Genomic DNA, 27,603 nt, shown 5'->3' on the forward strand with positions numbered 1-27,603 from the left:
AAAAAAAGAAAAAGTCGCACACTCCCCATACTCAATTGAGATTAAAAACTATCCATAGAACATTTTATACTCAGATATTTTTAACTACTTGTTTCAGCAAACAGATTTTTAAAAATATTATTTTGGGGTTTATACTGACTTTATTCCCAAGGTTTATTTAGTCAAGTACTAGTCAGAACAGATATTGTGCTACATCTCTCATTATGTGGTTGTGAGCATTGTTTATACTGATAGAACAGATTCAGAAATAAGTTATGAAACAAAAAGTGAAAATGAAGACACCCCCTCCAAAGTGAAGGTCAAGAACATCATGTAAGACATCCTTACAAAAACCTGTTAAGTCTTTAGCAAAATTCATGAGGAACATACAAGATGTTTTTTAGAAGTTAACATTTCAACAAAATTAACAACATTCACTGCTATGTATACATTGTACATGGTGGTGGATCCTAAAAATCATTCTTTTCTGATTCATGAATTAACTAAATTATCAAGTCATTTTAAGGGTCTGAATAATCACTGTGAATCCTAACATTAATTTTTCTAATATACATGCAGGTACCAAGTTGTGCTGAAAATAATTTATTGAACAGAAGACCTAGGCGACCACTTGCATACAAACATGTAAGATGAGATTCAGCATGGCTTAAAGAAGCAGTATTATTTCAGAGATGTTCTTAGGACAAAAACTGGAAAAACCCCAAGCCACCAAAAACCCTCAGAAATGGAAAGTAGGCAAATTCAAACATAGATTGTTGGAAGCTTTTTAAGTAATAAACGTTTAATCCTTTTTTTCAGTGTCATGTGGTTTCCAGCGTACACAAAGTAAAGAGTGAAAAGGTAAAAATAAAACAGGCATACCCTTAATATATTCCAGAATTCATAAATCATTTGTAAATTTAGTCCTTTTATAAAAGAATCCTTATATAAATCGGGGGGAGGGAGGGCATCAATCCCATATATGAAGCACAATTTAAGCCCAACATCACTGACCAATCAAAATTAGTGAATGCACTGCATCTCTCTGCAGTGAGGAGAAGCGACAAGGTAGGCTGTCATTCTGCAAAAGCTGCCCATCGCAAGCTTTCCTCTCAGAAGCACTGCTCTTCTTTTTTAGAAAGCTTGAATCTCAGTGGTGTCTCTGGAGACAAGAAGCCTTCAGTATGTTAAATTACTTTCATTATGTATTTTCAGATGCTTATTGATTCTACCGTAGGAAGAGTGGGAGACTGCAGCAGCCTGTAAACCAGAACTAAAGCAGTTGTATACATTAGCAGTATGCTGAAACAATGGCACAGTACAGGCACAAATTTTCATTAAGGTCATTTTTTGAAGATATGCTTATTACCCTCTTTCCCTTCTACTCTGCTAACAAGTGAACAAAATGAATCCCTCCAACCTGGAACTGCTTCACCTGCATCGAGAATTTACCAAATCTTTAGTGGAGGTAAGATCTGTTCCTTATTATGGTATACAGAATAAGCAACATTTAACAAAATTAAAAAATAGGAGGAAAAAGCAAGAGATCAGATTCAACTTATATTAAGTACTGATATATTGTTATATTTGAGGCCAGGAAATATTCAAATGCTATTTCCCCCTCCCCATTAAAAATACAATGGTAGAAAAATGTTGTTCTGTATTAAAGTCTTATAGAATATTAAGACGCTGTTTTGTTCATACAACATAAAGACAGCACAGTTTAAGCTCATACAGTATTGGGAAAACAACCACATAATGCAATTGGGAATATGTTTTTCCTCCCTCAGCAGTATTTCCAAATATTGGCAGTTAAATATGTTTCAGATTTATTCAGTTACTCTTCGAAGGATCAGACAGTCTGTAATTAGTGTATACTTATTGTTTTATGAAGGTTGGCTAATATGACTAATTTCTGATTGCTTAAGAAATCTCCCTTTTTTGTTGTTTTCTTTTAAACTCATTTCTTTCATTACCCTGTATATTCAAGCTATTTAGTAAGAGCATGGATTTGCTAAACATTTATTTCAAGAAAGGAAATTGTAGCAGTGTGCAAATTAACCAAAAGCATATTTCCTATAAGGCTCATTAACTCTGTTCAGTTTCTCATTAAAAGACAAGAGAGTTGTATGTATAAACTACCTGCTCACCAGAGCTATAAAACTACATTTTCTAGCTGTAGTCACAGACACTCTACATCCAACAGTTATTGCTTCTAGTCAGGGGTTTTCGTAACCTGCACTATCCGGAGAACAGGAAACTTGTCCAAAACAACTAAATTCATGTAAGCTGAAGGAAGAATACAATTTTATTAGCAAATAGAGAACACACTGATTTCCTATGTAATCTGTAAGGTCCAATTTTAGAGATCTGTTATTCATTAATTAAGTGATACTAGAAAATATATTCTTGCATTACTTTATTTTGAAATTATAAGCCCTACTTTTAACCTTTTTTTTCCTCCCCTTCACAAGGGCATGCAGCAACTAATTCAGTTTTACAACTGACAATATGAAGAATGCAGTTGACCGGGTATCTTTGTAGCTGTATGACCTACAAGCAGCAGGATGCATCACTAAAATGTATTCTTAAGACATAAAGGAATTAGAAACAAAACATGGAACACACTTGTATTACCATTTACGTGCATGACACTTCAACAATATACATGGAAGACTAACACATCTGCTCAGATTTTCATTAAAAGAAGAGTGCAATGATTGATTCTTAAAATGGTGAGCATTTCTTAAAGAGGGATTTATAATTTAAAACCAGAATTGTGGAAACTACTGATGCATGAAGAGACAATGAAACATGAAATCTCAAAAGGAAAATATGCATACTTCACCAGCAAGCTGAATAAAGGTTTAACCAAGCTTTTTCTATACTACTCATTAAATAACTTATTTGTCATAATGACTAACGGATATTTTTCCCTCAATTTTATGATACTATGTATTCTCCTTAAATCAAAATAAACCAAATTAGGTAACTCATGGTTACTCTCAAAGCACATGAACTGGATTTTATGATGTATAGCAACTTCTTTGACTAAGCCATCACTCAAAAGTAATGAGCAGGAATATTACAGAAAGAAATACGGAACCATAAACTAAAGGATGTCTACATGCACTCTGAAAACAGAGATCAGAAATTATTTCTCTTTAAACCTGGAAAATAAAAGCAGGCTGCTACAAAATGCAACAGGGGAAAGAAATTAACATCACTTAAAAGAAGGTTTATTTGTTATTGCTGGCTTGAAACTCAGAACAGACACACAGAATATGCCCTGCTCTCTAGAAGTATCTGAGGCAATTAAGAAGTCCCCGTGTTTAATCAGGATTTTTTGCCGCTGAACTGCAGGAACAAAAAAAAAAGGAAAAAAAACCTGCAAGGAATGAAATAAGAGCCCAGCTATCACTTGATTTCCAGGTTACATGTCAAAAATCTCTCAGTGACACCATGTATCAATTTATGACAAGCTGCTGCCACGATCTGAAAGGCCCTTGAGGCTCAGAGAACAGGTAGGTCGGCAGCCCATGCCCCCACCTCTGCTCAGCACTTGCAGGGAGCAGGGACTTACCCAGACAGGCGATGGATGCGCTGGGTAAATGAGCTCCCTGCCTTCACGTTTCTGCTTTTATTTAACTGAAATAGAATCAATGCAGCAAGGAGGTGATGTTTAATCTATTCATTAAGACTCTGCACATCTGAACTTCTCTGTTTTCACAAAATTTCAGTTGGCATAATGTTACGGTGAGACTGTCATTTGTTTTAGCAGATCTGCTTTTGATTTCCTCCTGGCTTTTGCTAATACAAAAGAACTTCATTTATCCAGCAATGCATTTGGAATGGTTTCTTGAAATCCATTCACAGCCAGGACAGCATACACAGAGGAGATTGTATTCCTGAGGGTTAATATAAACAGAATAGAGGTTGCCTAAATTAGAAATGAAACAAAGCTTTTGAAATACTTTTTGTTTCATTTCACACCTGAGATTAATACATTCTAATTTACATCTTCTTTTATTTAAAAGGCACATGTGAAATAGCTGTTGAAGAATAACAAGAATTTTCATCATACAATTTACAATTAATAGTATTGTTCAATTGAGGCTTTTCAAAACTGTAGATGAAATCCATTTGCATACTGCATCCCAAGTGTGCTTAATTCATACCTTCATTTTAAAAGAGCTCATTTTTGTTCACCTTAGTGCTATCCATTTTAATGTATTCAGAACAGAACAAAGGTCGGCATTCAAAGTTATTTTCATGCCAAGTACGTCCCCTCTTAAATTTAAAGCTACCTAAAAAAAAAAATAAACCCTCAAGTATCATAGCAAGAAATTGAATAACTTCTCAATTATAAACTCAAGAGCTGCCTGACAATATAAACAATACAAACATCAGGTATTACATGCAGATGCTACATTTACAACTCACCAGCATGAGTAAAACAAAGCAGATGAGCCACAAAATAAAAAATCTCCTAGATGTAACAAATGCTACTTTTTTGAACCTCACTTATTCCTAAGAGAAACATGCTATGTATGTAAATCTGTTGGATTTAACTGTAGTTTGTAAAAAAAACCAAACAAAAAACAAAACAAAAATCAAAACCAAAACCCAAAAGGAACAATTTTCTAAGTACTATTTTCTAAAATCATTTTCTTAAATCTATTCTGGAATAAAATTAAATACTCAGCCACTCCATGTAGGTGCTTATTTCTTGAAGAAATTGAATATTCAAATCAGAAAAAGGAAACGTAGTCTTTTATAATAAACTCCATTTCCCCAAACCCACATAAATTTTGCATTTGAAATTTTATATACTTATATAAAATTGTTGCAGTGGCAAGCATCATGCATGCATATAAAAAATAAAAAGAGAAAAGTGATCAGAAAAATTCAAGCTCTGTAAAAATCTCCTGAATTATAGAACTTCCATTTCAGCCCACAACATAACTGTAAATTTCATAAGAGAGAGGTGACTAAATTGGCATAAATAATTAAAATGTTCTTTTTATGATACATAAACAACAGTGCTCCATGTTCCTATCACTTTCTTTTTCCACAAGAGCTTTTTAAAATGATCTTGAGCACTAATTTGTTAATACTTAACAACCTGCTCCTAAAATGACCCTCAAAGCAATACAAAGGCTATGCACAAGTACAGTTTATTCAACAAATGGGCCTTTTGTGAAAAACCACATCACTATAAACAAAGCCTTGCCTCCTTAAGTGGAAGCTTTTCACTTTTTTTTCTTTTTTTAAGCAAATCCTGCTTTCTTTTTAAAAGGAAAGACCTTATTCTAGATCCTCAGGCTTTTGAGTCCATGCCAACTAAAGCTCTAAACATACTGTAAATGAAGAGTTTGGTAAGAATAGTTGCTTTTCCTCCCTCCTCCTTCCCCAGGATTTGTCTAAAATAAGTGTTAAAAAAAGAAATCAAACAGATCCATATTTTATTTCACCTTTCAGGAGAAAAACCAACCGCAACAAAAGAATGTGTTTCTCCCCCATTCTGGAAGTCAACATGCAGTCTGAATCTAACATTACAGTTCGAGATGCCATTGATGACATCGATACCAACATGTACCGACCACTGTCATATCCATTAAGCTTTCAAGTTTCTCTCACTGGATTTCTGATGTTAGAAATTGTTTTGGGACTTGGCAGCAACCTCACCGTGCTGGTACTTTACTGTATGAAATCCAACTTAATCAATTCTGTCAGTAACATAATTACAATGAACCTTCATGTACTTGATGTAATAATTTGTGTGGGATGTATTCCTCTAACTATAGTTATCCTTCTGCTTTCACTGGAGAGTAACACTGCTCTCATCTGCTGCTTCCATGAGGCTTGTGTCTCTTTTGCAAGCGTTTCAACTGCAATCAACGTCTTTGCTATCACCCTGGACCGATACGACATCTCCGTAAAACCCGCCAATCGAATTCTGACCATGGGAAGGGCTGTGATATTAATGACATCAATATGGATCATTTCACTTTTTTCCTTCCTGATTCCGTTCATTGAAGTCAACTTTTTCAGTCTTCGAAGCGCAAGTACTTGGGAAAATAAGACACTTCTGTGTGTGAGTACAAACGAGTACCACACTGAACTAGGAATGTACTACCACATTCTCGTTCAGATTCCAATATTTTTCTTCACTGTTGTAGTAATGCTAATTACATACACCAAAATACTCCAGGCCCTAAATATTCGGATTGGTACAAGATTTACAACAGGACAAAAGAAGAAAGCCAGAAAGAAAAAAACTATTTCTCTGACCACCCAGCATGAGACCACAGATGTGTCCCAGGGCGGTGGAGGGAAAAATGTTGTCTTTGGTGTAAGGACTTCCGTGTCTGTCATAATTGCTCTGCGCAGAGCTGTAAAACGGCACCGGGAGCGACGGGAACGGCAAAAGCGAGTCTTCAGAATGTCCCTCTTGATTATCTCAACATTCCTTCTCTGCTGGACACCCATCTCTGTTTTAAACACCACCATCTTATGTTTGGGCCCAAGTGACCTTTTGGTAAAGTTGAGATTATGTTTTCTAGTAATGGCATATGGAACAACTATATTTCACCCTCTACTTTACGCATTCACAAGGCAAAAGTTTCAGAAAGTTCTGAAAAGTAAGATGAAAAAGCGAGTGGTTTCAATAGTGGAAGCAGATCCCATGCCAAATAACGCTGTAATACACAATTCATGGATAGAGCCTAAAAGGAACAAAAAGATTACCTTTGAAGACAATGAAGTAAGGCAGAAATGTTTAGTACCTCAGGTTGTCACTGACTAGATTTCAGTATTCACCAAAACACATCAAACGGAATATTTGAACAAACTGTAGAAAAATACTGCCAAATAAGAAAAAAAACTTTTTTAACTATTGGCGAGACTGTATATTTTCAATATGTATGTTAAATAGATTAGATCTTGTATATTCAATTTCTTCATTATGTAAGATATATGTTGCATGGCTGTTTGTTAGCGTAACACCATGTGTATATTTGTCAAAAATATTCAAGTCCTCTTTTTTTAGAAAATAAATAGCCTTACAGAAGTGCAAACTTTTAAAAATATTTGTATGGCTCAGTTTCTCTGTAAGTATAAAGGAATTTTTAAAGAAAAATTGCACTTGGGAATACTTTTCTAGAGCACCAATACAACATTTTGCATGATACGGTATATTTAAATTTAACTCGTAAATAGTATTGATCAGAGGTATTCTGAATGCTATGCAGCTACAACCTGGACACATTTTGACCTCATATTTAGATAGCTCCTTATTTCAAATTTCTCCAGCATGTGACTAGCATGCACGTACAGACAAAGCCATTCACATGATGTCCTTCAGTTAATGGTTTAGAATCAGTTACTTTTTATACGGGGGGAAAAAATTCATGCTCGTCCAAAAACGGAAAGTATTTTTAAGAAAAGTAGAAAGTCTTGTGTATACAATCTCAGATCCACAGTTTCTACATTTGAATAATTACACAGTAGGGGCTAAGGGCAAAGAACAGGCTAAATCAGGGAAAAAAACACAGACAAGTTGTTGGGCTTGATGCTAAAAGACAACCAACCAACCAACACTCCTATGCAAAGCTGAAGGGGTTTAGCTAGACCTCTAGTGTGACACGGGGACCTTTTATACCGAGATTTTTCAATCACTTTCACCCATCTACATAGAAGGATATGGCTGTTAAGTCCCACAGTTAAAGACGATGATAATTTTTGCTGCCCTCAATAACTCTTTTATTATTTTTACTTCTCCTTCAACGATGTTCAGTTCTAGCTATGCAACTACTTTGTTACAATCACCAATACTGCCAGCTACTCTACTCCTGTTTTCCCTGGGTGGCCATGGTATACCTTTCTTCTATATTCTCTTTTTCTATTTCTTCTTAAACCTGCACTGAAGAATCAAGAAACATTAAGAAGTTACCACCATCCTAACACTGTAAGCAAGAATTAAGATATTCACCCAAACAAGTCTGACAAGCTGTTTGCACCATGCCATCCTTAAAAATTTCATAATTTCAATGAACAGTGGCTACACTGATTGAACAAGTTACCAGTTAAGGGGGGGGGGGGGGGGGGGAGGAAAGGGAAACAAAACAAAAAACTGCAAAATCAATGAGCATGATTTCACTTGTCTTGTTACATATACTGACCAGTGTGTTACCAGCTACCACTATACTTAAAAGGTTAATTCTCAATAAGTACTAACTTATACAAAAAAAGAAAAGCAGAGCATAGCCTTGAATATGAGAGCTACTTTGACTAAACTATTACATAGAAAATGAGGATTTCTGAAGCATTTTTCTGAAGTTGCATACACGAAAAAAAGTGTCATTTTACGGGAACAAAAGGTTCTTTTCTGTTACATTCCTAAATTATTAATCATATGTGTATTGCCAAAACTGGTTTTGTGGTTAAAAAAATCCCAGTGTTTGTAATGTATCTTAGTTTACTTGGGCTCAGGCTTTAGCTTATCAGAATAGAACACTCAAAAAATAATACTACAGCTCCATATTCTACAAAGAATAGCCACTTATGATCATCCAAATTCTACCTAGAAATTTTGTTATCTGATTGATAATAATTGATTAGCTGAAATTACTGTGTAACATACATTCAAATATAATTTCACTGGCTTTTCTGTGAAAACTAGCCCAATGACACCTGCATTCAACTGTATCCATTTACTGTGTTGTTTTCATCTAAGCTACTTCTAGTTTCCTACAAGAATTGAAATCCTTATTTGAGAGGCTGCAGAAGTTTTATGCAATAAGCTTTTTTTTCCCCCATATGCTCTACATTTATCACTTCAAAAACATTCTTTCGGGAATAAGTTCTTCTGAGAAGAAATGTACCCAAAATACCTAAGTAGAAACTATTGTTTTTTTCTTTTTTGTAGCTCTTCTTCCTTTCCCTTTCAAGCTATTCTCTCTATTTTGAACACCAGAAGGAGGAAAAAGTGGGATGTTGAAGGTTAATGGCGTAACATGATTTCACTGACTACTTATCATTTCCAATAAAGCATTCTTATATCAAAAATATTATTCATTTATTTTAAAAGAAAGAAAAGAGAAATCATAATGAACACAAAACATAAATAAGTTTGCATCCCTATCTGAAATAAGCATGTAAGAAAAGCTTTCAGACTTGAAAGGTTTCTTGACAATATGACTTTACTTTTTAAAATTAAATAAATCCTCAAGAACTCCATGTTTAGTGCTAAAGCTCATTCATTAGAAAGTCAGATGCAACAAAGAAGCACTTCATAGCAAAGAGAAAGAGCAGCCTAGGAATTAGTCAAAGAGATTAAGTCCAGTTTTAAAGGCTATGTCGATCACAGTCACTGATTGCCTATAAGAATATAAGCAAGTTCATTCTTACATTTATTATCTTTCATCTTCATTAAACTTTAGAAAAATGGATTTATACCATGTTGGAGTACACTCTGAGAGCTGCAGAAGAAAATTCTGCATACAGCAGGGAGCAATATAAGAAAGGATACGTGCGATCCTATATACACACAGAAGCCATTACAAAACAGAATCGTACATGATCTATACCACACAACAGATTTAACCCAAACACACAAAATTAAAGAGTAAATAGTGAAGACACACTGCATATCCTACAGACATAGAAGAGGATTTTGAGAGGGATATGAAGGTGTGCCGTGGGTGCTTGACAGATAGACTAAAACAGAATGCAAAAAGAGGCAGCATCACTGGAGAAAAAAGGGCAAATACATGCCACAGTATTGTACAATCAGAAGCCCACTACATTCTTAAAAATGATCTCACCACAGTGAGTCATTAGTTCAATTACATTTCACACCACTCAGCCTAAGGCAAGCAGAATTGTACAGGACTACAAAAATACTAATTCCAGCAAATACATCTCAGAAGCACAAGCAAGCACTGCCAATTTCCACACGTTCTCTGTCCCTGAAGTATTAGTTGATATCTTACTATGTTGTTTTCTAACTGCAAACGCCTTTCCATTCAATTTTACACTGTAAAATGAGGTTATCCCACACTGAAAATACAAAAAAAAAAAAAAAAAGATGAGTACAGTACCAGTATCTATTAGAATATTCAAGAATCACACCTCCACACACTAGTATATCGCAAATCAGTAGTACAGAAATGTAAATACATCACAAATATCTAGTTTCCAGCAGGTAACATTTTTTATGGACTACAAAGCACTGCTACATAGACAGAAGTTCTGTTTACTTATTAGTTCCAGGGGAATAGGAGTCACTTCAGTGTTTTCTAAATATATTAGATTAAAAATGTATGCATCTGGATACACATCAGATCAATGCCTCTCCCTTCAATGTTACATAAATACACACATGTACGTAACACATAATTACTATATATCCACAGACACCAAAAGTGAGGCTCAACTTTAGCACCTATTTTATATTTGTAAGAGGACTTTTCGATAAGAGCATCATTGAACTGGACAGACAAGCACTGTGTCCCACCATGCATAGACTTAAACATCTTATCTTTCCCACAACCACCTCGGGTTTTGTTGTGTTGTTTTTTTTTTCTTTTTAAATGAAATAATATACTCAACAAGACATAGGACTTACCTGGACACAAGGAAAAAATTTTCTACTATGTTAACCATTACATATACTATTTTCAGTCCACATAATACTTCCTTTTCAACATCAATGTTTGTGCTAGTCATCAAAATTCTTTGATAACTGAATATTCTAGACATGTGTTTGTTTCCTCTGAAGAAACTTTCAGTTGCCAATTGCCATTAAGCTCTTTTGAAAGGAGAGAATACAGCATTCTTTAGCAAAGTTTCAATGCAGTATTAAAAAAACCTAGAATACATTAAATTACTCTTCCGTCACCCATTGGTCAAACAAAATACCTTCAACATATAGCTAAGGACAATCAGCTTCTGTCTTAAAACCTTCCAGCTTTGTAACAGCTGAATTCCACTCCCACTTCACACATTCTACCATAATATCACTGAATTTCATTGTCTTACACCAAGAGGAAAGAATAATCTGACTGTTACTACTTTCTCCTTTTTCTACTTCATAGAACACTTGTGCAATTCAAGAAGCAAAATTAAACACAAGGTTTGGGTTTTGTTTTGCTGGGAGAAGGTTGAAAAAAAAAACCAACTAAAAAACACATAATAACTGACTAGCAGGAAAGTCAAAATCACTCACAGCTAGTAACTGTTAAATAAGAAGAATGTGAAACAGGTGAAGAGGAAAAGGGCAGAAGGTAGAACCACTGTAAGGCAGCTACGGTCATCAGGACCACAGAAAAGTGGAGGGTAACATGCAACTCTGTGGAAAAAATGCTAACCCTATTTTTTAGATTATAACAGACAAAAATACAAGAAGAACTTATCTTTGTATCATCGAGTGTGATACGTGGTTGTGCCAAAGTTGCTGGGAGGAGAGGGGAGAATGAGACAAACAAAGGCTTTTGATTTAAAAAATTATACACAGATAACAGACAAAACAAGGGCATGCATTATTCTACTATCTCTTTTCCTACAGATAAAGTATACATTTTACTGAGTACAAAGGATATACAGAGTGCATGCATTACAAGAAGAGACCTGAAAGGTTATTCAGTGTCTGCTCCCAGCGATAAATTAAAAAAAACGCTATTGAATTTTCCCTTTAGTCAGACAATTTCAGTCCGGATGCTTTGAGTGTGTTTCACTACCACAGTATGTTTTCAATTACTGCTTCTTTATCTCAATTTAATTATTTTTGTAGAGTAATACATTGAAGGAGAAATATCATTAAACATCTTTATGTTCTTTGCTAAAATTACACTTCAGTGATTATTACAAATTGAGCCAGAATGGAAGAAATATCTTCCTGTATATTTATGTTATAGATTTCTGTACCAGTTGTTTTCATGTTTTACAAAGAAACTCTCACAAAATGAAAAGGAATTCACTGAAAATGAAAAAACAGAAGATTCACAGTGAAAGTTCTGTGACAGGTACAGAACCTGAAATTATTAAAACGTATTTTTTAATAGTTTGAATTAATTATATCCTTTGAATATAAGTGTTTGTATATCGCCATTCTGATTCCTGACACTGCGCAGCCAGGCAAGCAGCCAGGCAGGCTGACAGCACAAAGCTGTTGGCAAACAGCACACTCTTGTTTCCTTTTCAAGCTGGGTTTTTGGAAATGTACTTTCGGTTTCTGTTACCCTAATATGACCTCTAACTTCCTACCGCATATTGTAACAGTTTACCTTGATACTGTATCTGATAAACAAATCAATGTCACTGGTGAAACAACATTGCTGTAAAATCTGTCACTCTGGCTATGTCAGACTGTTATTAACAAAGAAATATTAGTATGGTTTTACTTTTAACTGTACCAGGATCTCTCACAATCTGTTGTGAGATTTTTCTTCAAATTAAACTCCAAATCGGTTAGTGGGGGGGGGGGGAAAGCACAGTAACCTATTGCTACTATGTACCGTGGTTTTCTTCCAAATCTTAATTCAGATGTTTTTCATAAATCCTTGTCACAAATAAATAGAGAAAGAAAAAGGGAAAAGTAATTAAAAAAGGACAGCTTCCCACATTAGTAAATTACAAATATCAGTGATACTTTCTGTACCACTATGCAATTACTATGGGCTGAAAACATGCATAAGGCAAAAGAAAACGGGAAAGGAACACTATTTGCAATGTATGTATCATCACAAAAAAACAGATAAGTGTGAGCACTGCTATTGTAAAACACCTTAACAATAATGAGGAAGATCTATTACTCCTGCTAACAGCTCTAATAGCTAATAAGTGAGATCTACCAATGAATGAGAACGAACAAAACAAAAGATGTGAAAAATTGTTGATGAGAAGCTTGATATGACCTGGCAATGTTCGTTTCCAGCTCAGAAAGCCAACTGTATCCTTGGCCTCACAAGCATCAAAGGAATCTGGCCAGCAGGCAGAGGCAGGTGATGCTCCCTCTACTCTTCTCCCATGAGATTCCACCTGGAGTACTGCATCCAGCTCTGAGGTGCCAACACAATACACATGTTGATCTGCTGGAGCATGTCCAGAGTGCCATGAAGATGATCAGAGGGCTGGAGCACCTCTATTATGAAGAGAGCCTTGAGAGAGTTGGAGTTGTTCAGCCTGAAGAAGAGAAGGCTCCAGGGAGACCTTAGAGCACCTTCCAGTACCAACGGGGCCTAACAGAAAGCTGGAGAAAGACTTTTTACAAGGGCATGGAGCAACAGTGCATGTGGAAATGGCTTCAAACTGAAAAAGGAAAGGTTTAGACTAGATATTAGGAAGAAATTCTTTACTCTGAGGGCTGTGAGGTACTGGAACAGGTTGCCCAGAGAAGCTGTGGATACCCCATCCCTAGCAGCATTCATGGCCAGGCTGGATTGGGCTTTGAACAACCTGGTCTAGTGGAAGATGTTCATGCCCATGGCAGGGTGCTGGAACTAAATGGCCTTTATGGTTGCTCCCAATGAACCCCATTCTAAGATTCTTCGAAAAGAGCCTGTGGGCAAAGGAAAGGTTTTAACACAGTTCTTTGGTTCACCAACAATAGCATACCAAACCTAAAAAAGAATCCTAATGGAAAACTAATTTTTTTGTGTTTTGCCAAAATATCACAAACCTGCACATAATATGGAGCTAAAATAAGATTTAGCATATTTAATGCTACTGCCATCAGTAAGTGAAGCGTTCATGAGATTTTTTTTTCAGAGACAACAGACTTTCTAGGAGTATATTTGCATGCAATAGAAACAATAAGTGTTAATTTATTTAAAAATTCATCTTCTGAACAGTTACCAAGCAAACATCAAATCAGGAACAAACATTTAAGATAGATAATTTCAACCATATGACATTATATGTCCATAAATATAAAAAGGAGCTGTACAGTTCATCTGCAGTTGCATCAAACATTGATGAAGTACAAAAAAGTGCACATGAAGACAACTTAAAGACATCTTTAAAAAGATTAATGTATTCAGAAGCTTCTAAAAAATCTTGCCTCAGTTGTACAGTGAAGATTCCAGAGCAGTTTTAAGTAGAATAAAAGTGGGAATGACTTGATTCAGTCATCGATTTTTTTGTTACACGCCAATTTTTTTTTCATGTTTCTACTGCATCTTTAGTTTGCGAGTCAGGTCAGCGAAAACTGGGGGACATGGAATTGCAGACCTGTCAGAGAAACAGTACGTTCTCAAGATAATGGGAAGTTCATTCTTTTAATGAGGTTAGATTTTCATATCTTTCCTTGAACTTACATGGAAAAAGATATGAGACCCTGCTGGTTTTCAGCTGAAGAGAGTTCACCTTTAAGATAACACCTTTGAGATAAATCAGATTTAATGCCTGTGGATACCTGAAGGTCGGACCCAAATGATAAACATGTAAGACAACTGGATTACTTTATGTTTCAAACCATAACTGAGAAGAGTACATAAAATTCTTGATCAATATTTGAAAATTATGTGCACAAGTCAGGAGTCAAAGAGGAAAAACTACTCCTGTGAAAACAGCCTATTTTTAAAGCTGTTTCCTATGAAGAATGAAATCTTACTTTACATTTCTCATTACTCTGTATTACATACAGTAACACCTTCAATGATCTTTTAGGCAAGACAGAAATGACAGTTACAGGGATACTGCCTCCCATCCAGGACCTGAATAAAGATTAGTCTTCAGTCTTCTTTTTTTAGCTATTTGGTTAGATTTTTTAGCCTGAACTGGCTCACCCTTTAACTAGAAATTAACAGAATAAAATCGGTTATTATGTTTAAGATTTGAATGAGTATTTACTTGAGAAATTACAACAAAACTGTTTATATAATCTAATTTTTCAATTATTTTATACTTCTGAATTTGCCAGGCCTCATTTTCCAGCCCTTAGCTCTTGTCGTTTCTTTCTCTGCTAATCCAAGAGCCCTTCTGCAGCCCTTTATTTTCTCCCCATGAATGCACCTCTACAGTCTTAATCTTCAAGAAAAAGAGCACATTTAATCTCCTACTGTGATACGTATAATTGCATTTATTCACAGGTAACCACAAAACTATGTTTTTATCTGTAGAGCACAATTCCCTATGCAATTTTCCAAAGTACAGATTTGCTTGACACAGCTGCATAAATGCGAGAACAGAAACAACATTGGTAAAGCAATCCCAGCAAGAATGCAGTCAAGTTCTAAAGCTTTACAGAAGTTTAGTACCTTACTTACCCCTATTCCTCCTTTCCAGCTCCCCTAGTAACAAAATTATCTACTAAGAATGTAGAATAACAGTGAGGTGAGGAGAAGATGGTTTATTTAAATACCTACTTAGGGGAACAATAAATTAAAGGATTATGCACACAAAATAAATCTACAATGCATCCACACAATTTCTTTAATTAACTAAGCAAAACACACAAATTTGTTTGACAATCCATATTTTCCATAAAAAGGTAATTGACTATCATTAATTCAGCTTTACAGCCCTGAATTCTTCTTTCAAATGAATTCAACTTGTCTACTACTTTTCTAGAGCAGCTTTGTATCTACCTGACCTTGATTTCAACATAAATACTGCACTTCTCCTCCTGAATGTTGGAACAACATAAGTTGGACTTTCTCCTTCTCCATTCAGTAAGGTATTAAAAACTAATGGCTTTGGGAACTTAATACTTTTGTATACCATCCTCCTTACTCATTGGATTACAAGAACAAATTACCCTGCCTCCAAAGAGATAGCAAGAGCTTTACTGAAAAATCTTCCTATTCTAAATTTTTATGAACAATCTGGAAACAAGTACATTAAAAAGTTTATTCCATGATAGCTGTCTTTCTGGTTCCAGTCAGTAATGGATTTTTCTACAGTATTTTAAATTTTTCATATCTATACTCTATACTTGTAATAGCACTCATTTGTGTTTATTCATTGTTTTCCAATTGTGGTTATTGTCTTTGCTTTGTCACTACATTAGAACAAGCCTTCAGCCAGGACTACCCTCTTTCTCAACTGCCAAAAAGCCAGTATTTCACAATCTAATACAGTCTTCTCAGCAAGCTTTCAGCTTTCAAGTTTGTCTAAATACATTTGCCTCCACTACTGAAAAGAAGATCCTCTGCACTGGAAAATTAACTATTCCAAAAATGAAACATTAAACACTGGGTTTACTCTCAATTTGCCCTATGCATCATGACTTGCACCTCTGGCAACAAGTGGCTTCCAAATCCAGTAAGTTTATTATAATAGAATCCAAAATAATGTTTCTCCTTGTTGATAATTCCTGTGTTGACTGTTTACCACTGGCTGCAGAGGACATACAGTCTAGGCTCCCAACACCACTCCTCCACACATCTCGGAAACACACTTTGACAGCAATGATTCTATTTTTCTAGTTTAATTCAGTGGGTTGTGAAAGCAACATCTTTTGGGTTTTGTTAGCTGGTTCTCAGATCTATATAAACTTACAGGTACTTCTACTGAAACTTCTCTTTCTATTGCCTCCAACGAAATTTTCCAAACATGATTTGCTACCAGCATTATTTGATCTTCTAGTAACCATTCTTAGCAAATGCTCACTTCTTTTCCTTGGTGATCAAAGGTTACCTGTCCACTTCATCCATTTCTATTCTCTCTCACCCTGCTGCTGAATCTGACTGTTCAAAAAGAAAAAAACCCTCTGTTTCGTCAGACATACCATTCTGAAGTGTTATTTCTAAATGAACCATGTTCTTCTGTATAACCACCAGGTTATACACTAATAAATGCTTCAGTCCCAGAAGAAAGACAAAGATCAATATTATGAACTGCTTCTCAGTGTTATTTCCTTGACCACTGAACAACTGATTGCACCACTGGCCATAGATAAACAAAAAGAAGCACATCCTTCCAGCTACTCTCGACCCACATACCTAGAAAAAAATATGTGTGACATTTCTCCACATCTTCCCATGGGGAAGTGATCATAATTGAACTCAAACCACCAAATCTGCTCACCTTAGAGATCATTACTTTGGTTCTGGGAGGACTACCCTGAATTTATTTACTATTGAATTTCCAAGAATGTAAATGCTCAGGAAAGGAAGAGGGGAATGCCAATTCCTATCACAGCTTCAGATGGTGCACATACAGACCTACCTGAAACATAAAATTCCCGTTTCCTTGCAGAACCTCCACTCAGAATAGAACACACAACTGGATCCACAGTTTCAGATGTATCATTCCAGCTGTAAATGGAGCTACAGAACTAAATTTTTCCATAATAGTTGTTAGTGTCACCAACTTGTTTATAATAGGTACGGAGTCCTAGCTGTTAATTGTTTACTTAAGCTTTTATACCTGTTGAAATACAGTAAGAATACACTACCAGTTTAGAGATGACATCTCTCTGCTTTGTTGATATCCCTGAGTTTATCTATTTTCTGAAATTATGTAATCCACCCTGCCTTTCTTTTCATGAACATACACAGACACCTGAGTAGATACTTTTTGCTTTGTTTATATAATATGTAAGAGACACTGCAAATTATTTTCAAAGTCTTGCCACCTATTCATACTTCTTACAATGTATTGGTAATTTACAAGACGCACAAAGATAATCTTTCAGAGATTCACCACTAACATCTGTCTCTCTTCCCTTCTCTCAGTCAGAAATACTTCTTCTAAACTTTTTTCACATCTTTGGTCAGTTAAAAAAAAAAGAAAGAAAATTGAACAAACACAGACTTTATAAAGTGAGTGCACAAAAATTACTAGATTCAAAGGCAGACATAGCCTACAGATATCTTTGGGTCTTGATAATATTTGTACGTCCCCTGGAAACTGAAACCCATAGCTTTCCTTTCTACTTTTAATTATGTAGTTCTATTTAAAAAGTATGACTATCCAGTAACAATACTCTGTCTCAAAACTCAAAGATGCCCTAAGATCTGCCTAGTTACACAACCGTAACAGTTTCATACCAATTAGAAATACAAAAAAACCTCTGAATTTGTATTTATCCTGTATTTGGCTGAACACAAGCATTCATAACTACAAGCTTATATGTGTTGCTGGTTCCCTCAAATCCTTTCCCATCACTCTTATGACACACCTTAGCTAACAAACATAAAAATACTTACTGTTCAAACACTTGAAATAGTCAAGGGGTAAAGCAAAAACAAGGTCCAAACCTTGCTGGAATATCATCCTTCTGGTGGGGAACAAATATCCCTTAACAGTAAAACGGAAACAGGTTTGGTATAATTTCTTTTCTGCTCTACAGGAATACTTTGAGAAGAGAGTAGAAGGAGAATTTTGTAATTAAAGAAACAATGTAAATATAGTTTTCAGATTTTAGAATTACACATATAAATTCACTAATTGCAAAATAAACAAACAAAAACTGGAAAAAACCCCTATCTTACGAGACTTGGCCTTTACATGTAAGCCCATTAATGAGAAAAGAGAGGATAGTGTAATTGCTAAGACCTTTTATAACTTCCCTTTACATCACTCCTTCTATTCTTCATTTCCAACCAGTTCATCTTTCAAAATTCCCAATTCCCTCTGTTTCAGCATTACCCCGGCGGGACTACAAACCCCGGATAAATCCTCTAGCTCTCAAAGCCTCAGAACATCTGATACATTACCAAAGCAAATGGAAAATACTGCAGTTTCATAAGTACTGGCTCAATCTCAAATACAGAACTGAATGTGCTACCAAGGCAAACACTGTTCTTGCCTCAGGTGCCTGACCATACACAAGAAAGTTTAAATGAGTATTTTATCAGCTGCATGATGGGTGCACCTTCTCTGCTGTCCTGTTAATAATTCCTCCTCTAGAAGAAAACACTGTGGCAGTCCATCACATCCCCTCTCCCCTTCCTTAGTAATTGTCCAATAACATTTCTTTTCCACTGGAGTTTTCTGAACTGTTAGAAGGAAATAAATCAGAGCTGTCAGGTCCCAGATTTTATGCTGTACCTGCTGAAACCTAGCTTAATGTAATACTGGCCTACAACCAAAACTTCTATACATTAGATTTCGACAATAACGATCATAATTTATATTAATAATGAAATAGCAGCAATCAGATTCAGGGTAATGGAAGACAAGGAGTTTGAAAGTACAAAGATTTCCAGAAATGTAAGGAACAAAAGGTGTGGACATCTGTAACTGAGAGAAAGAAAAAGCAAGACACAGAAAAGTCTTTGATGGGCCTGGAATAAGGGCAAAAACTGTTAGAAATACTCCACATGCTAAGGCAAAGGCAACTTGAACACATCGTAATTCACTTCCAACCCTCTGACAAGGTCTGTATACTTGAGATTGAAATTACAAAATACTTAGTAATACAGCAACATCTAATTTTTGAGTAGTTATAGCTAAAAGATTAATCTCATCAAAAGCAGGAATCAGCTTAATGCTTACATGAAAAAGTAGTTTCACAATTCACTTAATATGGCAAACTTGAAACTTGTTTATGGTTGTTTAAAGGGAACTAGACATCAAGAAAGCCCACTGTTACAATTAGACTTGGATTAATTTTCTAGAACTGTATGCATAAAGAAAATTAAATTTCAATAGGTTCAAATAGGTATGACTTTTGAAAACTGACACAGAAATGAAACTACAGTGATGCTATATCAACACAAAATCAAATTTTTAAAAACCTGAAAAAACCTGAAATGTAAATTCGAGCCCTGGTAATTTAAAGGTTATGCTGAAGAACAAAATTGCAACAGGATATTTTTTTCTTGTATCAATTCAAACTTAAGTCTTTTCTCTCATGTTCCTGTAATTATTTAGTGTCTTCTACTGAAAATGGTTAGAAAAGGAATGCATGCCAGAGATTAAGTAAAACATACTAAATATTTATCTAAAATGCTTTGTCTAACACCAGGTTTCCAAGTTAGGATTCCTAGTCACAGCAAAGCACAAGCTGATGGCGAAATCCGTATGTTCTGTCTGCCTTGTTCTAAGAGGATAAAGAGGTCTTACACCATTGGCCTCTTACTAAAAAATTAAAAACTGCATTAATTTTTGAAAGTAATTTTGTTACATGCACATTAATTTGGTATCTTACAATCAACTGTTCAAATTAATGAACTTGTTACATATTATCAAGATTTTTCTTTATTTCAAAAGTCAACAAGAAATAAATTCACCTTCCCACCAGAGAGGGTTTTTTTGGCCTGGAATACTAAGAATAAAAATTTGCTCAACAATTTCTTGCAAAATCTTCCATCTTATGGCAACAGAGCCTCAGGAGAAACAAAACAAAGCAAAATAAAAAACAACTCAACTGAAAGGGACAACACAAAATTGAAGAACATGGAGATTACACTCAGGTACAGAAAGGCACAGATATTTTTTAGTCCAAACAATTTCAGTGAAGGTCTGGCAGTGTTACTGCTAACACCACCGGGGACAGAAGAAAAATGTTTTAGCGGGATATTTGCACTTACTATGGATGCAGATGCACCACCTGAAGCAGTGGCACTCAAAAATAATGCAGATGGCTCTGAGCCAGTAATATAATTCAGTCATTCTCAGCAGGACTAATTACCCCAGGCAAAGAGTCATGCGAGCAAAGCCATGTAATTTCTATTAATCAAATCAGTTCACTTACCCCTACAGAACAATGCACTGTGCTACACAGACATATGCTGTATTATTCTAGAGGACACTTAGGTCTTGCACAAGGCAGTAAATTGTAAGGCACCTAAGTCCCTAAGCAAAAGCACCATGAAAGCAACTTTTTCCTCCAGACTGATATGTGTTGATTCTTATGAGAAAATGTGCACGGCAATATTAATATCAACAAATCTGTCTGCTCCGTGTACTAGCAGTGGAAGACTACACTGACATGAGTAACCAACTCCATCCTCACTCAATATAAGATCTGGCTTGGCAATCATACACTGTAAATTATTGCTTGGAACAGAAAAAACAGGATACAGGAAGAAGGTGGCAGTGAAAGGGAGCTGCCATAGTATCCATGGTAGGTGTTCAGACAGTTTACCACTGAAAGTTCAGTAATACTTGCGTACAGACACATAACATATATTTAATGTTACTTCAATAACTGCAGCAGTTAAAAGGAAATGGCTTTTACACAACAATATTTTACCTAGGGAACAAATATTACAGTCAGCCAATCTGCAATCACTTCAGAATAAGTCTCGGTGTTTTAGTCAGATTATTTATGTTACTTTAATGCTCAATTAATAAGGCACACTGGGGAAACAATAAAGGTAATTGCACCTTGCAATAGATATGGCTAACTGATATAAAACAAACCAGTGGGAACACCTACTACTAAAATTAGTTGTTTAAGTTTTCAACAAATTAGAACTGTTGCCTCCCAAAAACTGACTAACAGTGCTTAGTATTTTGATAAACACAAACCAATATTCATCACTGATCCCAAATATTAAAAAACTTACAAGAGTAAATTAACATTTTTCTTATAAACAGTCGAGCAGTTTGCATTCTGACATTTGCATTCACGTAGTCAGTATCACTTTCCTTTTTCCTGCTCATTGCATTCTCCTAGACAATACTGACATAATAGCTTTTGAGGGTCAGTTTTTGCAACACTCAAGTAACATCACGAACAGTGCGAAGTTTATGTGAATGTCAGTCACAACCAGAAGAGAGGTAATTGTGTCAGAGGGGCGAGATGAAGGTCTTTGAGGATATTTATCTAGTATTTCATCTGAAGGAGTGATAAGAGGCTGAACTAAAGTGATGGCATGAATTTTCCAGTCACACTGTCCTAATAATAATCCCGGAGGTGTCTGGGCACAGCGCCCGACAAACCAACTTGTGAAGCACATTTTACAGCGAGCATTCCAATTAAAAAACCCAAACAAACAAAAACCACAAACAAAAAAACTACACACACCACCAAAAAACCCCCAAACTTCCCTATACTACATTTTCTGTTAACAGAGTTGGGGGTGGGAGTAGCATTTCCAGGAGGAACAAAGGATTGGTTACTCAGTCCTCCTACTTCAAGGTAAAACCACCCCTATCTAATTGTCTCTGCTCATTGCAGGGGGATTGAACTAGACGAGCTTTAAAGCAATTCCAAGCTACTGCATGACTTTATGATTTTATTCCTGGTATACGCTTTGTCTAAGCTGTTTTTAAAACAGCTTCAAATACTGACTTCACAGCTCCCCTGAAATTATCATTACTGACAGAAACCTTTCCTAACATTTAAGATAAAAATTTTCTTTGCTACATTTCAGCCCCTTTACTTACTGTTTCAATCACAGTGGACATGGAGAGCCATTTAGTCCCTTCCCATTTGAAAATTTTTTATTTATCTGAAGAAAAGGTCTGCCTCTCAGACTTTCTTCTCCAAACCAGAGCCACACACATTCAGTTCCTCTACTCACTGATCTTCATCTCTGCAGAACTGTTACCCATACAGTCATTTCTCCTATTCCTTCTGTTAACTACTTATTGCCAGGACTTAGCACTTGCCTGGAAGAGAAATGAAATCAGTTCAGCTAAGACGTATCTCCAATTCACTGAGAATATTTTTCATTCTAATCCTGTTTCCCAACACACTTTCCATTCTTCTCTGCTTGATTATTGCTTGTAAATTTAATAAGCACATATACCGTATTACATCACTCAAATCATGAATGAAAACACTAGCCAGCTGCAGAACACATTTCAACAACACCCCACTTGACATACTGCTGGGCAACAGTGAACAACTGATAAAGACTTTTGGGGTAGAGCTTTCTCTAAACTCCTGCATTCACTGCACATTTTCATCAGGATTCTATTGCTGATCCTGCTAGTGTGACATGGTGTCAAGAGCCTTATTTAAATCAATGGTGTCAAAAGCCCTACTTAAATCAAACTAGAAGACAGTCATTGATCTCTCTAGTCCCAAGGCCTGTTATGCTGCCAACAAAGAAAATACAATTGGTTAAACAGGATTCATTCTTGATAAATCTATGTGGCCTACTATTTAATAGCGCTTTTATATTATAGACTCCAACAAACAATTTATTTGTTCTAGAGTTTCTTTGCTTATGGAAGTCAAGTTAGTTTGAATTATCTAAACAAAATCAGTGGCATTAAGTTCTATTTTCAATAAAGCAAGCTCTCCATTAGATTCTGGAATCTAATCTCTCCCCCTCCAGGAATTCCTAAAGAAAACCACTAAGAACAACGAGACTACTCTCAAAAGCAGCTGAGATACATTAGGATGAATATACATATTGTTTATATTTGTATTTATAAATATTATAAACCTTTATATACATATATATATACAACATACATGTACACAAAGGAACATGCTCTCCTTTTTTTGTGAAATAGGTCTATGTTTGAACAGCAACAGAGAACAAAAAGGGGAAAAATAGACTTTTTAGTTTTAAAGTATTTGGAAATATTTTGCTCTAATTAATGTCATTTTCAATGATGGGAAAAACACAGACCATATTGTCTCCCTCTATTAAGCATTATTTTGTATTACTGTATGACACAAACTGGGTGATGAGCTGCAGTAGTATAGATAACTTCACAGTCTTTACAACAATGTTCCTTTTCAGTGGAAACTCCGGGGTATTAAATGTAGTAGCAACACCAGAAAAACCCACTTAAATAGAGAAACCTGAATACTGGACAAGACAAGGTCCCACCAAGGCAAACCACAGGCAAATGAGGTTGTTTTCCTCCTTCCATTCCCTCTAATTTCTATTCTAATGGACATACCAGCTATATTCAGGTTATTTCTTGTTTAAACCCTGTATTACTCATATCATTTACCCCAGAAACGTGCTAAGTCCAATTTATTTCTAGTCTCCACAAGACAACTTTTCAGGCTCAAGATCACTGTCACCTTTGTGCAGATGTCACTAGTTCTGGGGTGCACTTCAGAAGACCAAGCTACCACCACCTATACTATGCCAGCTACAAAGAGGCCTTCCAAGCATCGTCAGATAGCTTCTTTCAAATTTTATTTCACCCCCTATCATGCATATCCTAACTAATTTCGATTTTCTCTAGCCCAAGCTATACCTCATCACAAGATACATTTTCTTGAATTTCCCTTAAATCTTCTATTGCCATGTTAGGCCTGGTGAATGAATTCCTTGTTTTGCCTTGCCTGCACGCATGGTTTTTGCTGTACCCATTAAACTGTCTTTATCTCGACCCACAAGTTTTCTCTCTTTCTTTACCCTTCAGATTCTCCTCCCAGTCCCACTAGGGATGAGAGAGCAAAAGGCTACATGGGGCTTGTTTGCTGGCTGGTGTTAAAACACAATGGGAACACAGTACATACACAGGGTTTTCTCCATTTTAGCTAGACTTCAGTAACTGACAATATTTTGCCATTTCTCTACAATTATTTAGCTTTAAAGCAAAGTCATTGTCCTATCTTTGTCTATCCTCTCTTAAGTTACATGAAATATTGTCCTGGAGCAATTTCTATACTGAATACACCCAAAACTGTGTTTTAATAGATCTCTTCTCCTTTATTTTATGGCTGCATAGTTCAGTCACAGACTCAGTCTGAGTTTACAAAAGAGCAAAATTATGGCTGGTGCAAAAGCCTGCCTACAAATATATGCTCACAAGGTCATTCAAACAAATCGATTAACTTGCTGTGACGTAAATTATAATACAACCATATACAGAGATGAAGAGTTTATGATCATTAAAAGAAGTCTAACCATTTATATCAATAATGATGACATCACTTATAGGTATCCAGCAAGGAAAAATAGACATCCTTGGTTGTCCAGAGCTAGCTCTGTAACTGACAGATGGAATTACCAACCTGCCTGTGCTTATGCTGGCCATTTGCTGCACAACTCAGAATTTTTTCAACTTAATCTGATAAGTTACTGGCTGCAGTTAAAGACAGTAATTTCTGTATACCCACATGGAAGAAAGTAGATATTTTAATGCCTGCAGAATTTCTTCTGTGAAAGGAACTGTATATAGCGTACCATTTTCCTGTCACATTCTATTGTTTAATCTTACTTAGGAATGTTTCTTTTCCACTTGATAAAATATTTGTATTTAAATATCAGCAAGGAGCGTAGTCAGGGCGTATAATTCACTGCATTAGGCACTGTGAGACATCTGAATACCATTGCTTGTTTTACCTATCTATACACTGAATCGTACTGTATAATGCAAAGAATCATCACTAGAGAAGCAGCTAATAGCTTATTCAATAGACAATCACAACTCTGTTTCTACTTTGCTAGAGAACCCAAGTATGTTGGGAGATAGAAGAGTTGCAGAAGTCCGGGTTTTAATTTTTTATATATATATATATACATACACGCACAAATTAATCTCTAAAATTACACAGGAAGTTAAGTTTTCCTTCTTACTGTGCCAAAGTGTGAAGTTAATTTCAAAGAATGTGAAACTCCAACACAGAGGAATTTGAGATCTACTTTAGCTTTAAGTAGAGATCTCAGTCAAAATATTATCAAATGCTTTCAGAGAAACTTCCTATCATCATCCACTGAAGCTGGAAATCTGCAGACTACTAGCAACTTAGAGTGTCCAATAAAAAAAAAACCTTCTCAGTAAAAGCTAATTGTTTCTTATAGTTTCTCTGACTGACCCATATTTCTATCTAATTCAAAGACTTTATATTTTTATCACAGCTTTTCCTATCACTGCAAACTGAACTTCAAGACACAACTAAGTAAAAGCTGTAAGTGAACTAACATAGATTTGCTGCAGAAATATATGTGGAATACGTATACCTAAACAGGCACATATACATTTGTGTCCCCCAAACATACACACAGAGTATAACAGTAATATAAAAATAAATTGCCAGTTATCCCAAGATTCTACCCAGAATAACTTATAAGCAATGGAAGGCATATTACAGCCACAGAAAGTGCAAGCCTTTCACAGTGAGATCACAGTGCGCTGATTTTGACAAAGCGGAAATTATACTGCACCACACATACAACAGAAAGGTAATAAACAATGGGAAGATTTTTTCTTTGAATGAGATGAAAGAGATATTCAGAAATATCTGGCTAAAACCACAACTTAATATTCATCTTGGCCGTGAACCCCAACTCAAAAGAAAACCTCCATGACACAGAGGTTCCTACCCAATACCAGGCTCTCACACCACCTATTTACTACCATCAGATGTTGTAGTACTTTTGAAGCCCTCCCAAAGTGTTCATATCTCACCACCGAATTACCAGTGCCCACTGTCTGTTCCCAATGCTTCCCACCCTCCTGCCACCACTGAGCACTGCATCACATTTCCCATCTTTCTACAGCACAGCATTTCCACAACCTCACCCCAAGCCAGCACAGCCTCACCGCTCTCCTGCCCCACACCACCCCCACCCCCCCACCACAGATCTCCCACACATCCCAACGCCTTCCAAGTTCAGAAGCACAGCATAGCACAGCAATGCCCCAGCCATACCCTAAGACCCACCCTCCCTGCAACACGCTACATTCCTGCTAACAGAAGACTTTACCTGGCCATAAACCATGTAGAATCAAGGATTAAATTAAGGACCACAAGCCTTGGCTACCCCCATGGACCATAGGATGAAACTCAAAAGGGCTCCCTTGAAGGGACACATTTCCCTTCATCTTTAACAAAAATTACTGAGATTTTGCTAAGCTTCAGGAGAAGACCAAGTCTTTGAAAACAAGAGACTCAAAAGACTGTGGCACTTTAACAAAAGAAAGTGCAAGTTCTTTTTTGAAAGAGTGAAATAAAAAAATAAAAGAGGAAGAAGAGTAGTAAAAGGCATTTTCTTTCAAAGAAAGAAATCCTAAAAGCTACACAAGATACACATCCCAGATTTTACCATTAAATTGTACTAATTTTTTAACAGGATCTAGCACTCTATCCCAGAAGACTTGTAATTCAGGTAGTTAAAAGACAGTATTACTTTATATATCCTGAATATGTAAACAGAAACCAAAATGGAAAGAAAATTTTTAAAATATCAGAAAAATATTCTATCTTAGAATGCTACAGTTGATGCTTAAGTGCTCCAGTCAAACTGATACACTAAATAAATATATAGACTTTCTGTTTGCAACACAGCATCTGCCAATTATAAGACTAAGTCATTGTCTAATAATTTTTTGATTACACAGTATAAAAAGAGCAGTACTGACAAATATGCACAATAAACCTCAGGATGATCTGAACATTTGATTGTTCAGCCCTCCCACAACCTATTTTTGGAAGCTGAAATTTGAATACTATTAACTCGAAGGAGAAACAGTTGGCAAGATACCATATACACCACCACCAACTGATCTCCTAGACTAATGGGATGCTCCTCACTGTGTCCTGCAGCAGAGTGTGGAACTTCCCAAACTAGCTCAAGTACGGAAAACAATGTACCAATGTAACATGATTCGTGAGAACTATCTCATCTTTCTTCCTATAATGTCAATAAAATACAGGGCAATTAGTCACTACTGCAGCAGGATGCTCCCAGTATCTGAATTCGGTTAGGCACCTGTGTATCATATTATCATATGGCCTTCATAAAGGTCACAGGGCCAGTAACTTTCTTTAGGATGTGAACCGTAATTTAAACTATGCCTTAT

General features: G+C 35.9%; 2 protein-coding genes across 5 annotated transcripts in view; one reads left to right on the top strand and one right to left on the bottom strand.

Moving 5' to 3' along the window:
- Positions 1-992: 992 nt before the first annotated feature.
- Positions 993-7,070, top strand: GPR22 (G protein-coupled receptor 22). Of its 4 annotated transcripts, XM_032688801.1 has the most exons (4): positions 993-1,047; positions 1,195-1,447; positions 2,454-3,503; positions 5,461-7,070. In XM_032688801.1, exon 4 carries the CDS (start codon positions 5,486-5,488, stop codon positions 6,785-6,787), a length of 1,302 nt encoding a protein of 433 aa, XP_032544692.1. In that variant the 5' UTR covers positions 993-1,047; positions 1,195-1,447; positions 2,454-3,503; positions 5,461-5,485; the 3' UTR covers positions 6,788-7,070. The 4 variants fall into 4 exon arrangements, with proteins under 4 accessions (XP_032544692.1, XP_032544694.1, XP_032544693.1 ...); XM_032688803.1 differs by lacking the exon at positions 2,454-3,503; XM_032688802.1 differs by lacking the exon at positions 993-1,047 and having other exon boundaries at positions 1,054-1,447; positions 2,454-2,714.
- A 2,620-nt stretch (positions 7,071-9,690) lies between these two features.
- The window catches only part of LOC116787309 (conserved oligomeric Golgi complex subunit 5-like), a 28,996-nt gene continuing 11,083 nt past the window's right edge, over positions 9,691-27,603 (bottom strand). Inside the window, exon 7 of the mRNA XM_032688807.1 lies at positions 9,691-10,041. Coding sequence (XP_032544698.1) covers positions 9,986-10,041 — 56 coding nt within the window. The 3' untranslated portion in view covers positions 9,691-9,985. The remainder of the gene's footprint in view (positions 10,042-27,603) is intronic.

The sequence above is a fragment of the Chiroxiphia lanceolata genome, chromosome 5 (genome assembly GCF_009829145.1).
Source record: "Chiroxiphia lanceolata isolate bChiLan1 chromosome 5, bChiLan1.pri, whole genome shotgun sequence".
In the NCBI taxonomy this organism is placed as follows: Eukaryota; Metazoa; Chordata; class Aves; order Passeriformes; family Pipridae; genus Chiroxiphia; species Chiroxiphia lanceolata.